The sequence below is a fragment of the Mytilus galloprovincialis genome, chromosome 3, assembly GCF_965363235.1.
Source record: "Mytilus galloprovincialis chromosome 3, xbMytGall1.hap1.1, whole genome shotgun sequence".
In the NCBI taxonomy this organism is placed as follows: Eukaryota; Metazoa; Mollusca; class Bivalvia; order Mytilida; family Mytilidae; genus Mytilus; species Mytilus galloprovincialis.
In genome coordinates, this window is record NC_134840.1 from 63,884,391 (window position 1) to 63,899,754 (window position 15,364).

The window sequence follows — 15,364 nt, forward strand, 5'->3', positions numbered from 1 at the left end:
TAACAAATGAATCATATTCTTAAATAAGTTTCAAAGTTAAGATGATAATATCATGTACAAATTCGATAATCATGCAAACATATATTTCCATGGAAACCTGGAGTGTTTCCATTCTCAATTGTATAAATCAACAAGTATCTTTGCCACAACATAACTATGCGGTAGTAGTAGAAACTTTCCTACATAAACAACTAAACGAAAATATCACAATTTGCTACCTAATATTATTATGATTATGTTAGGACCCTTACAAATATTTGTAAAAAGTAAAGTCACAAATAAAAGAAATTACAATATAATTTAAAAAAAGGATTGTCCCTAATCTAATGGAAATTTAAAATCCTCAAAACAACAAACGAATGGATACCAACTGTCATATATCTGACTTGGTACGTCATTTTCTTATTTGGAAAATGTTGGATAAAATCTGGTTTTAAAAGCTAGCTAAACCTCTCACATCAAATTCCAACCGTATTAAGTAAGCCTTTGTTGATGCTAAAAATGAGCTACATTCAAACATCATTAAAATACAGCAATGACTTAAAACAATTTATATGTGTTACTTAGTTCGATAAGACCTTTGATCTAATATAAGAAAAAAACCTATAAAGCAACCTTTTCAAATGGTTTTCATTAAATGCAAGGCAGTCATTAGAGCTTTGCAAAGACTCTCTCCATCATTATGACAACTACTAGTATACTAGTTCGGTTTGGTTAAATCGATTTACATTTGATTATGGAAGGTTAATTTTGTATTTGAAGTTGCAAGAGTTAAATAAACACACCATAGTGACAACCGATCTCCCAAATGATTTTCCGACATACGATCATTTGCTCTTTCGTATATTAAGGATTGAACAAGTTATACTGTGATAATAGTATCTAGATTTCCCCTTCATAGCACCGGACGATGACAAGAGATATTTTGAAAAACAATAATCAAACATTATACAATGTAGGAAGGTAATAACTCAAATGTTTAGAAAAATATTTTTAATGAAAGAGATTGAGAAACATTTAAGGTAAATTATAACACAGTATCTTGCTATTGCTCGTTGGTCAACCAATACTCAGTGTAACGTTTTCTAGTTTATAAAGAATTGTACTATACCATTACACACATACATGAATATCAATAATGTGGTCATTTCTATAAATTTCCTGTGTACAAAAATTTGGATTTTTCGAAAAACTCAGGATTTTGTTATCCCAGGCATAGATTACCTTAGCCGACTTTGGCACAATTTTTTGGAATTTTTTATCCTCAATGCTCTTCAACTTTGTGGTTGTTTGGCTTTATAAATATTTTGATATAGGCGTCACTGATGAGTCTTATGTAGACAAACCCCGCGTATGGCGTACTAAATTATAATCCAGGTACCTTTGATAACTATTAACACCACTGGGTCGATGCCACCGCTGGTGGATGTTTCGTTCCCGAGGGTATCAACAGCCAAGAAGTCAACACTTCGGTGTTGACATGAATATCAATAATGTGGTCATTTTTATAAATTTCCTGTTTACAAAACTCTGAATTTTTCGAAAAACTAAGGATTTTCTTATCCCAGGCATAGATTACCTTAGCCGTTATGGCGCAACTTTTTGGAATAAAGGATCCTCAATGCTTTTCCACTTTGTACTTGTTTTGCTTATAAATATTTTGATATGAGCGTCACTGATGCGTCTTATGTAGACGAAACGCGCGTCTGGCGTACGAAACTATAATCCTTGTACCTTTGATAACTATATATATGTAGGACTCTAAAGTGCGATGGTACTCTAAAGTACGATGGTCACTCTAAAGTACGATGGTCTACGCTAAAGTGCGATGGTGTCAGACGCTAAATAGCGCTGGTTTTTTTAATGCGATCGATCAGATGACACGCTAAAGTGCGATGGTATGCCACACTAAAGTGCGATGGTATATATTTCACGCTAAAGGACGTTGGTTTTCACCCCAAAGTGCGATAGTGTAACGGGAATGTCTTTTGTTGTTTGCTGTGTTAATATTATTTTAGTTTTTGTATATTGGTTATAAATTATGCCGTTGTTTTTCTCTTTTGAATTGTTGTACACGAGTTAGTGAGTGGTTTATATAACTAGCTATTCGACTAGAGCCGATACTTCACGCCTTGGGTCATAAGTTATTAAGTGCGCACATCAGCACCATTTTGTGTTTGGTGAATAACTGTTTCATTGACATTTTCTTAATTGTTTTTTAATGATTTTTTTTCTGTATACATCAGGCCGTTATTTTTCTCGTATTAATTGTTTTGCAATGGTCGTTCTGATAACCTTTAGTCATAAAACTACTATTTATTTGCTCGGTTAGCCATACGATAAATTATAGCTTCCAGTCTTGCTTGGTATGCCACTATCTTGTTGACGAATATCCATCTCTTTCACAGACATGACACAACATATTGTACCAAAATATTCAGGCTATAAAACTCAATTAGAAAGTTAAAAAGTAGCTTTGTTTTAAGTAAGTTTGATTAAAAACATAGAAGGAGTTTTTAAATTAAATTTGGACGAATTGAAATACTTTGACACTTGGTGTATTTTGACTTTTTCTCTCTCTTTTACGGTTTGAACCTTCCTCTTACTGTCGTCAGTTTTCTATGTTGATGTTTAACCTTTTATCCACTATCCTGACAGAAAAAAAAATTTGTCCGCGCCGACACAGCGATTTCGAAGGATTTGTACTGTGGGTGATTTTATTGGGAAAAAATCCTCCGCATACAGTTTTCTATATCACCTACTAAAAATGTTTCATTTGTATCTCTTGTTTTGTCAAGTAAAAAGCCTTCATCGGGAGTCACAAATATTCTCGTTTACCGGCATGTCAATGTTTGTATGTTCAAATGGCTTAAAACGTCATAATGCAAACGTTCACACTTTTGCGAACAAACACGCATTCAGGTAAAAAACGCACTTTAGCGTGTCGCGGCATTGCTCTATGGCGTATACCATCGCACTTTAGCGTGACCATCGCACTTTAGCGTCCCCATCGCACTTTAGAGTCCTACATATATATCTTCTAAAGTTACTTGGATGTACTATCTTTTTAAATTTTTTTCCCCATTCAAACAGTTTTTAACATAAGTACATATATTTAGGTGTCTTTATTTTAAATATTTTCCGACAAACATGTCAATCAACCAAACCATTAGAGACGAGAGTTGTTGTTGTAAGCCATTTAAGCTCAGCAGACTGCATTCAGTTATTGCCAAAATAAAACCACATTATAGGCTATAAAAGGTTCGAGGATGTGAAAGTTGGAAAGACCTTTCCCATCCCTCGCATATTTACGTAACAACACAAGAAAAACAAAGTAGTTAATCTATTTTTATGTCGTATTTTGAATAAGTACGAACAGCTATCTGCATTTAAAGTATCTATATATGTCTATACCGTTTTCAAATTCCGAAAACAAAATTCTTACAAAACTAAATTGAGCTATATAATGTTACAGGATGTTTTGAAGTAATACTATATTTCATTTTAACTGATGATCGGACGTGCTTCTCCTAGTACATGCGCGTATCAATTAGCGGCTAATGTCGTCTTGCTCCTGACAAATACATGATCGGTGCTAAGTCAAATTTGTTGATGTCATAATCCAAGCCAAGGGGGCGTAAGTGATGATTAACAACACATTCATTGTTATCTGTATCTTGATGGTGGCTGCATAATTTGTGAATGAATGACTTCAATTTGACTTCGAGTGAGGATATAGCTACTGATCAACGTTCCATTACAAGTGGCAACCCTGTAACAAGTGAATCATGACATAGAAAATACGTTATACATAGCATATAAACAGGGAGATATAGCATCCATATGCATACAGGTACGACGTGTTACTTCACTACAGATGAAAAGCGCTAATTTCGAAATTTTAAAGCAGAAATCCCCCTTGTCGTACATGTTGAAGTTGAACTGTCAACGTCGAGTTTGCGACTTTATTAAAATAGGAATTACTTTCAGTTAAAGAAGAGGATTCGATAAAATGATGCCATCACCATGTTCAACATTACTACAAAATTGGTAATTGGTAACATATTTTATTTAAAGGACACCACCTACTAGTATTTACACGAATGTAAAGTTTATGGATAACGGTTGTTGTTCTGTCACAAGTATTCAAATACATTTATTTGTAATGTAACTCCTTGCGTTCATGGAACAGTTAATATATTGTCACGCATCTACCTCATTATCAGATTCTTTTCCTATACGTATAAATTAAACACCAGCTAGACAAGTCTTTTAATCATTAGCCTTTTAATTTTTGGAAGGAAATTAAGGAAAGGTAAGTTGCAATGTTTTCATTTTCATTTATTCAAATTAAAAATGATTATAAACATCAATAACAATGATTATAAATCATACAAGGTACACAAGAGTTGCGTTATCCTTACGTATAATTCGTCGAATAACAAGAAAGAAAGACGACTAACGAAATGCTTATACATATTTGCTTTCGATATTTGTATGAACTTACCATTGACCACCTTTTATCAAACAAAGATAATTTAACAAACAACAAAAAATTCTTTAAGGAACGCCAGCTATCTTACTTTTCAAGAATCTTGATTGATAATTAATCAAGAAGTAAATGAATGTAAAACGTATGATCTGGATTTTATATGATTTGCAGAATCAATATGAGTATGCGGTATGCGACTTTGCTGATAGCAAGTGTTGTGTTGGTTCTCCCTAGTCATGACTGCAGGGACTCTGTACTTTCGGAATCAGACCAATCAATGCTAGATATGATGAAACATTACCTTATCACGTCAAGGAAAGATGAGTGTCCGCAGGAACGAAAAACGACCCACACAGGTTTTTATAAATGTGCCAAGTTTTATATATCGTGTTATATAGTGTTTATATAATTTAAAGACAACTACTAAGAGTGAAAATAATTAACTGATTTGTGTTAACAAATCATAATGTACAGTTTTCCCAAAAACAATTTTGATATAAATGTAGTTATGAAAATACTCATTCATCAATATATACAATTTGTAGTACTATGTTGTATTCTGATTCAAATAATACAAGTGTTATCTTTCTTTAAACATTAAAATAATATTTTCCAAATGTACTTTTAGATACGCCCTATAGAAATGTCAAATCATATTTGTTTTAGATTTGTTTTATTATAAATTTACATTCGTCTTTTATCTTTATCGTTAGGAGTAACTTATATTCGATGGGGGAAGAAAGGTTGTCCAGAAGGAGTTGACATTGTGTATACAGGTAATTTAACAGTATTTTTATATAAGCGTATCGGTATCAAGTATAAAATTTATAATTGTAATATGACGATCGTGTTTCGTCAACCATTTTAATCACAGTATATATACTTTTAGAGCATGGCTTTTCCGCTTTACGCCCATCTTAGTTATACTAGCAAATATTCTAAAATGTTGACATCAAAGTCTTAAGTTTACGTAGGCGGACATTCAGATGTAGAATACTAAACCCCTAACGGGAAGGATTGTGCCTGATGTTTATATGATGAAATCATAATCTTTCAGTCAGTTGAATTGAAATCTGGAGCTGGCATGTCAGTTAACTGCTAGTAGTCTGTTGTTATTTATGTATTATTGTCATTTTGTTTATTTTCTTTGGTTACATCTTCTGACATCAGACTCGGACTTCTCTTGAACTGAATTCAAATGTGCGTATTGTTATGCGTTAACTTTTCTACATTGGTTAGAGGTATAGGGGGAGGGTTGAGATCTCACACATATGTTTAACCCCACCGCATTTTTGCGCCTGTCCCAAGTCAGGCGCCTCTGGCTATTGTTAGTCTTGTATTATTTTAATTTTAGTTTCTTGTGTACAATTTGGAAATTAGTATGGCGTTCATTATCACTGAACTAGTATATATTTGTTTAGGGGCCAGCTGAAGGGCGCCTCTGGGTGCGGGAATATCTCGCTACATTGAAGACCTGTTGGTGACCTTCTGCTGTTGTTTTTTTTATTTGGTCGGTTTGTTGTCTCTTTGACACATTCCCCATTTCCGTTCTCAATTTTATTCAGATACAATATACAATACAATACAAAAGCAAAACAACAAACAAATCAGTCTATTTCGATTAATATATTTAGTGGTAAAATTTCATCAAACGAAAATAACGCGAAATGCTTTGATCGTCTATGCATAACAACGAAACAAGGTGACGTCATATGTGTTTTCGTAAAGAAAAAAACACCGAAAATTTTGAAGCGTCTTGTGCACCTCAGAATGCAAGAAAGATATATTAACAGAACAAACATAGATGAAATATGCGATATAAATTACAAAAACAATATTGAATTTTATAATATTACTAATATTATCCTATGGGGTAAAACGGAACAACCAAAAACAGTAGTGTGTGTAGTGGGCTTTCACGTAGTTGTTTTATTGGATTTTATCAACATTGTTCTTTATTATTTTTTAGATTTATGTTATGCTTTTCAGGACAAGTTGGTGGAAATCAATATACACATGGCGGAGGTGGTGTGAATTATTTATGTCTACCAAATGATCCCGAGAATGGCGAACATCAACCATATGGTAATCCCCAGATATACGGAAGTGAATATGAAGTTTCTTCAGGCCACAAGCCGTCCGGGTGGTCTGCTAATATGTACAACAAGGAAGTCCCATGTGCTGTATGTTACCAAAAACGAAGATCAATTGTCATAATGATCCCAGGTATGTTATTCAACGAGATGTGTACAGTTGAATTTATTTAAGAATTATTTGCAAATACCAATCAGGTTTGTCTGATACACAAACCAAACAATGAACTTTATTGAGAGCTTTTCAGAACAACTTCATCTATACCGTATCCGGAATGCTCGTAACCAAAGGTCACCAAAGAAAAGCTGATATAATACGGTTATTCTATTTAATAAGTGAGATATATGCATGATATATACATACTTTTAAAACCATTCTTAAGAATTTTTCTTCTTCCTTTGAATGTACAGCTTGAATCATTTTGATTTAATATTTTCCCCATAAGCTTAACACAGTTATAATGTTATAACAAACAGCGAAATGATTACAATAAAATTATTTTCATCATTAAATGCTACAATGTTCTTTATATGACGTAGATTATTATATTTTTAAGTTATACTTTTTATAAACTATTTGGTCTACCAATTTACAACAAAAACAAGAAGCCAATGAACAGTTTTAGATAATAACTGCCCATACATTTTATAGTCGTGCTTATTCACACACACACACATAGATACATACACATTGTGGTTTTAAGTTGTTAAATGTTCATAAGCATAGATTTAATCTAAACAAATTAAAAACCAGAAGCTCCTAACTTAAAACATTTTTTTCTATTTACAAATTATTATTTAAATGATTACTTTTGTAGGTCGAAAGTCTTGTTATAAGGGATGGAATTCAGAATATAACGGTTATCTGATGAGTGACCATTATACTCATACTAAGAAAGATTTCGCATGTGTGGACAGAAAAGCAGAAACATTAGACAATAGTAGTGGAAGTGAAAATGGCGCTTTGTTTTATCCTCTACGTACCAGCTGTGGCAGTTTAAGATGTCCTCCGTATACAAATTCTGCAGATGTTTTTTGTGTCGTTTGTACAAAGTAATTCAAAATTTGTGAAAATAAATATAAGAAACTGATATGGCTTCTCTTGGTGAATTCCTTACTTGTTTTATACATCATATATAAGGCTGGTTTGTCTGATTATTGCCTCATGTCTTTACCAATAGTTTTATAGTCATAAAAGTCTGAATAATCTTGTTAATCAGTGGTTTTCTTTTCTGGAACATTACTTTAGTAATAACTATTCATGTTTGCGTTTTATTTGTTTTCTAATGTACTGTTGTTAAAATTGGAATCCTTTGGTTGAGATTTTTAACATTAAGTAGTTGGCGAATACTCTGGAGTTATTACAGCCGATTCCAGTAACTGTGTAAGGGATAGTAATATCTTTGGTTAGCTTGCTTGCTAGCTGAACCGTAAAGTCGCTATTATGTAAGGTAAACGCTCCTCCTTTAAGAATAGACTAGTCCGACAGATAACCAATCTACAAATGTATCTGTCTTTAGGACTAGACTAGTTCGAAAAAAGGATAATTTACCTTTCCTAATAATGACTTCGCGGTTCAGCTAGCAAGCATGCTAAGCAAAGAACCAATCTACAAATGTATCTGTCTTTAGGAATAGACTAGTTCGAAAAAAGGATAATTTACCTTTCCTAATAATGACTTCGCGGTTCAGCTAGCAAGCATGCTAAGCAAAGATATTGAATTTACCTACACACCCCTTGGAGTCTGCTGTAATATTCGTTGGATACTTTTCGTGGATTTTGGGGTACAGGGGGGACCTCGAACTTGAATATGTAAAAAAAAAAAATACAGTTTTTTTTTAAAGGAATGTATGTAGTCTACATTGCCAAAACAATGAAATTAAATAATAATGATTATGCAACTTTTCAAAATCAACATAAATGGAATCAACATAAAATGGTACCCACGAAAATATATGAATCCATAGTATACACTAGCTGTCAGATAACTGCGAGTACTCTCAGATCTGTTCATTATGTCTTTTTGTGTCGGGATTTATAAGTACCCGCCCACGTCTACTTATATTTTTGTCCATCTGATGAGTTAAGCCTTTTTCAACTGATTTTTATAGTTCGTTCTTATGTTGTACTGTTATATCACTGTCCCAGGTTAGGAGAGGGTTGGGATCCCGCTTACATGTTTAACCCCGCCACATTATTATGTATGTGCCTGTCCTAAGTCATGAGCCTGTAAATTCAGTAGTTGTCGTATGATTATGTGTTACATATTTGTTTTTCGTTCATTTTGTTTTACATAAATAAGGCCATTAGTTTTCTCGTTTGGCTTGTTTTACATTCTCTTATCGGGGCCTTTTATAGCTGACTATGCGGTATGGGCTTTGCTCATTGTTGAAGGCCGTTCGGTGATCTAAAGTTGTTAATGTCTGCGTTATTGTGGTCTTTTGTGGATAGTTGTCTCTTTGGCAATAATACCACATCTTCTTTTTATACGTTAGATATATTTTGTTTACATCATTCGATGCGTTTGTATTCATGTCATACGTTTCCGTGTAATCCATTGTTTTCTGCACTTGTTGACAGGTATCTTTTTATAAGGTTAAACTACGGGAATTGTTAACACATGTTAAATGAGTATGTTGTATAAGAACTCATTAGACAACAGAAACCAACAGACAATGATTTGATGAACGAGGTTTCTTTAAAGTATTTAACAGTGACCTAAATACACAACTCATTGTAAGCTATAAAAGACCCCACTATTTCAAAATTGAATTCATTTCAAACAAGGAAACAAAACTGCCTGGTTTGATGCTTTACAATAAACAAGAGACATTAATGACAGACAGCAGAAAAAAGTACTGATGAAATGTAGTTGGTGTAAAGTGTTTACATTCCTAAGAATGTATGTATAGAACGGAAGTGACGTATTTGGTGTGAAGTTTACATTCTAAAGAATGTGTGTCTAGTACTGATACAATGTGTTCGGTGTAAAGAGTTTATATTCATAAGAATGTATATATCGTACTTGGTTTAAAGAGTTTAAATTCTAAAGAATGTGTGTATTAAACTGATGCATAATCAAAACGTTATCACAAATCAATTGACACGTGGGACTTCATTAAGCTTGTAGTATTTTCAAAAACAATCTTAACAGACATGTTCATGCAGCACAATCCACGAACTGCAAGAATTTGTTCAGCATTTATTATATCTTAAATGATGCATGCGTTAGATAAAAAAAAACCAAGACGTTGTATTATGGAGTATTGTTATCTTACTGACTTTTAAGGCTAAGCTTCAATATCTATAAACATATTTAAATAATTAATTTTGAAAATCTTAAACACTGTTCTGTCTCATCCGTCTCATTGGTAAACGAACTTTTGTCGTTATGGTAAAATGTAACGGTAACAGTCTGGGCAATTTATATTAAGTCATTTGCAGATATTTAGTCATGTTTTATATTCACTACGGTAAAATGAAACTTCATTACTGAACATGAATAAATAATCCATTGATAAGAGTTGTTAGATAATGTAAAGGTAAAAAACAAAACGTTTCGGACTTTTGGTGTAAACGCGTTAATATAATGACAAATATACTGAACTAACAGATAAGTTATAAGAGGGGAGGTCTATCAAACTTATAAAATCGAATATCATAAACTAACGGAAAAGTGAAAAACACCTTTTTTATTCCTGAGTTCATTTGATGAGCAATCCTACAAAAGATATGTGGTTTTGATTTAAAGAGAGAAAGTTAAATATTAGTTCGTTTTAAGCAGCCAATTTGGATCAGTTTTATCAAATTAGCTTAAAACATCTCTGATGAATTATTCACTTGTAAGTTATTTGTTGATACAAACTATCATAAATTATTGATTTTAGACTTTTGTTTTTTAATTATATTTTACGTTTCAGTTTGTTATACATAAAATATAAGAAACATTAGTAAAATCGGTGATCAGAAATTTGACATCTTGTGCCTCGTAAATGATAAATGACTGAACTCTAAGTAATAGTTATGACAAAATGAAAAAGAATTGTTACATATCAAAATAACATATTATTGAACTAAATGATATAAAAGAGAAAGACAGTCTAATAAATTATATTAGCTATCGTTTACCAACATACCTTTCTGATATTTCTAGTTTTGAGGTGAATCTAGTATATAATATTATCAGTATTGTTCATCTCCATTTTTCAAGTTTTTTTCAGATTGACAGTATATCTCATCGTTTGGAAAAAATAAGATGAGCTTTTCATTTTACCATACGATTAGGAACTTTCCTTTTTAAACTTTCTTCTAATTTCAGTTTTTTTCTGATTTTACTTTTCTCCTTTCAATCATTTAAAAGAGTTTATACCTATTCGTATGTTGCATATTACAGATCAATCATTTTATTAGTTAGATGAATAAACATATGATGGTCTTTGACAGTAATTATTGTAGTCATTCAAAGTCAGGAGCCTCTGGCCTTTGTTAGTCTTTTATTTTTAAAATTTTAGTTTATTGTGTACAATTTGGAAATAAGTATGGCGTTCATTATCACTGAACTAGTATATATTTGTTTAGGGGCCAGCTGAAGGACGCAACCGTGTGCGGGAATTTCTCGCGACATTGTTGGTGGCCTTTTGCTGTTATTATTGTTTTTCTATATGGTCGGGTTGTTGTCTCTTTGACACATTCCCCATTTCCATTCTCAATTTTATTTTAAATACTAAATAATACAACATTTGTATACCGCTGTTCGAAAGTCATGAAATTCAGAGAAAATAAATAAGAATATGTTACAAACTTGATGATTTCAAACTTTCAAATTGTCAACATCCTATTTCTCAACAAAAGGTATATTCTCCGCTATAGTATGACGTTGAAATATCCACTATTATTTTACGCTTTGCATGTTCACACCATACAGCCTTCATCAACATAAGTTTGCTCTGAACACAAGAGAAAAAACGAGTCAAATCAACGCTTCATAAATTTTACGGTTACAATAATGATTATGTTTGTTCATCGATATAAAAAGTCGGTGTCTAAACCTACTAGAAACATGTTTTCGTGAGAAAAATAATTGGCTACCGACCCACATTCGTTGAATAGGAGTCGAGATTGTTGTTCGGACAATTGCAACATATCCGTGATAATCAGTGGAATAGATACTATATAACGGTGTATATATACTCGCATTGATTATTATAAGCTTTTCAAGGTTATAACCTTGATTTCTCAATTAGGAATGTTTGGTTTTATTGGTTTATCACCATACCCGTATCAGAGAAATCCTGATAGAAAATAAATGCTTTTAAATATCCTACATCTATAAAAGTACATTTTGTATATGCATGAACGTTGCTACATAGAATTGTAAAGTTGACAATTTGTAATGGTTTGTTCTAGATCTAAAAGGACCCTTGTTGATGTGATACCGTCATTGTTTTTCTTCATTAGTCTTTGTTTTATTTGCACAAGTGAAAAGTGGAAATTTATCTTTGATTTAGATAAATAAATACTTGGCATGGATTGGTGGTATTACACATATTCTTAATTTGCAGATGATATTCAATATGTGAGTTGTTTCCTTTATTCAAATATCTGTGTTTAAAAAGTTGATATCACTTTATTTATAAATGAGTTATCAGTGAGGTTTTTGTGCTTTTTATTTGTGAATGTTTGGTGTGTTATGCCGGTTAATGTCACGTCCATCATTTGTCAGATAAACAGTTTCAATTTCAAATCTTTTACATTCGGTCAGGTAACAGGGTACGAAATACTGATGGTATAGAATTTATAGAATGATGTCTTACTTATTTATTCGCATCTGCTTTATGTTAATTACTTGATTCATGTTTAAAAGGAGTAGGTTCGGTAAAACCTCTTTTTGGCCCCAAAATATAGCAGTTTAACCAAAATTGTGAAATTGTAATCTTTTAGCTTTTTATTGGAAAGTAGAATGCTTCTGCTACCTTAATGTTGCCTGTTTTGGCAATACAATGTACATCTATCGGGTACTAGCATTATTAAGTCATGCTAAATTACTGAAAGCTCCACAATTTTAGCATTTTAGTTAAATTTTAAACGGTTTCCGTCTCAAATGAAAGTGGCCGCATTCGTGTTCATTCATAATATTGAAACGTAAATTGTATTTGTTGATAATACATTACATATATAAAGGTTGAGGATGAACACGGATGTGGCGACTTTCATTTTTGACAAAAACTATCTGAAAAGTGAGGTCTCTTGGCATATTTGAGATACTTTTCATATTTAAGCTTGAATTGGAGTATTTGTAATGACTAAATCAGTTATAATCTTTCAGAAAAACTAATTAAAAATCAATTGAAATAGACACCTAAGTGTTTAAAAAGTGTCCAGAAACTTTCGTTAGATGAACCTAAAATTTGAGGCCGAAATCGGCCCTTACCGGACCTACTCCTTTATTTTTATACTAATATTAATACGACGCATGTCTCGTGTGGATATGATCTAATAAGTTTTCTGAAGCCAATGAGATTACTCACGTTTTTCGGCTGGGTTCTTGTTGTATTCAGATCTCTTTGTTTAATTTTGTGTGCTATTGCTTGTCTGTTGGTCTATTTTGTTTTTTATCATGACTTTGCCAATTATTTTCGACCAAAATTTGAAAGTCCCTTTGGTATGTTTCGTCTCTCTTTCTTTTTGTTTTGTTTTACAGGTTATCACACTGTGAGGGATTCTGTGAGATGGAATCTTCAGGCACATATATAGAAGGTATGTAACTTCCTTATCTTCTGTAAACACATCTAAAAATAGTGATGTGGTTTCAACAAGTTTCCAAGTCGTTATAACGACTTATCTTAGTCTTTAAAACAGTTTTCTAACGCGAGGTAATAATAACATAAAAGAACACTTTACCAAGACACTATCCGGTTTTATAGAAACGATAGTGATGCAGAACGGTCTATAGATGTTTTTGAGGTGGGAATTAAAATCAGAGAACGGTCCAAATCACTTTTAAGGAAAACCGACGGAACTATATTTTTTGTTATCATAACTTTGATAGAAAAATGTTACATTATACTGTCTAAACGGTTTAGATATGTCACAAGTTGAATACGGAGCACCGACTTGATCGAAACACTTCATCATTTAAATACGGATTACTAAATCAATCTCAGCTAGATTATGGTGAAATAGAGTATAGATCTGTACACTTTCTACGTTGTGTATTGCCAATACTAATTCAGACCAATTGCCAACAGTCAATTAAGTAGTTTTCAATAGATTTTAAAAGTTGTTATATACAGTTAAGTAGCAAAAATTTGAAAACAACACGTTTAATAATTTCTTGTATCCGAAGCGCTTTTTTGGATTTACCTTCATCAAAAACTCTCAAAGCCAACCATTTAAAATCCGAAGATGTATAAGTACCGAAACCGTTGAAGAGCTATATGTCAAAAATACCTAAAATCAATAGCCAAATTTAAATAAAGCCATCCCTGCCTGAGGGAGCTGAAAACTTAGTTTCTTAGTAGCTTCACAATTTATAACAGACGATTTTAGTAAAGTTTAGGGATTAATAGTCCACCAGCAGAGGTATTGACCATAATGATGTAAAGCATTTGAAACAACACGTTATATTTCGTTTAATAAATCTTGCGTCCGAAGCGCTTTTCTGGATTTACGTCACCAGTGTCTGAGCAGAAAGTTGATGAATCAGGGTTATTTCAAAGAACATATCGTCCTTTTTCTAAACAAAAGTTCATCGGAAGGTACCTAGAACTTGTTGATAAATATTCCGTATCAAATTTTCAAATAATGCAAGATGTTCTTGAAGTATAGATTTTGCGTACTGATGTTGGTTATCATCTTAATAACCTGTTATAGTAGTTTTTATTTGTCTTTATTAATATTACTTTTACTGTTAAGTCCGTTTTTTTTTAGATACTCATTTGACGTGACTCTGTGCTTTTGTATACCATCATACTTAGAACGACAAAATTTATATAATTATTTATATTTCTTTTACTTATGTATATTGTCATACTTTGAATGAAAACAGTATTTTATTTATTACTACTACTTTTTCTGTTCAGTCTGTTTTAGTGACATACCTTTGCCGTGACTCTGTACTTCTGTATCCCGTCATACTTTGAACCAGACAATTATTTTATTTATTATTATTACTTTTACTGTTAAGTCTGTTTTTTGTTATATCTACTTTATTTGATTCTGTATTTATGTATGCCGTCATACTTTGAACGACAAAATTATTTTATGTCTACTTCTGCAAATTTCAAACGCGCAATTTTACACCAGTACTGAAAACCTTCCATCCTTTATGGGTGGATTTTACATAGATAAATAAAATCGTTTAATATATAAGTAAAATGAGGATGTTAAATTTGAGGTATGCCTTTTTGTGCTTCTTCGTTCATTGTCGTTACATTTGATGTTTTTAAAGTGATTAAGATGATAACATAGTGTTGACTGTACCCCTATTTTTGACATTTTTACCCATTGTGTCTGTTTGTTCACGCATCGTTGACAATGTAATGGAATTTGATGCGACAGTCATACAAGTGAGAGGTTTAGCTAGCTATAAAACCATGTTCAATCCACCATTTTCTATATACGAAAATGTCTGTACCAAGTCAGGAATGATGTTGTTATCCATTCGTTTGATGTGTTTGAACGTTTGATTTTGCAATTTGATTTGGGACTTTCCATTTTGAATTTTCAATATTTTTGTGTTTTTACTTTTTACCTTCATCAAGAACACTCAAAGTCAAAC

The 15,364-nt window shown here is 32.3% G+C and overlaps 1 protein-coding gene across 1 annotated transcript; it reads left to right on the top strand.

Annotated features, from left to right (window-relative positions):
- Positions 1–4,203: 4,203 nt before the first annotated feature.
- On the top strand, positions 4,204–7,676 carry LOC143068615 (short-chain collagen C4-like). The gene is made up of 5 exons (XM_076242808.1): positions 4,204–4,315; positions 4,664–4,848; positions 5,206–5,268; positions 6,482–6,718; positions 7,404–7,676. The coding sequence occupies exons 2-5, from the start codon at positions 4,671–4,673 to the stop codon at positions 7,640–7,642; spliced, it is 717 nt and encodes a 238-aa protein (XP_076098923.1). The 5' UTR covers positions 4,204–4,315; positions 4,664–4,670; the 3' UTR covers positions 7,643–7,676.
- The last annotated feature ends 7,688 nt before the right edge of the window (positions 7,677–15,364 follow it).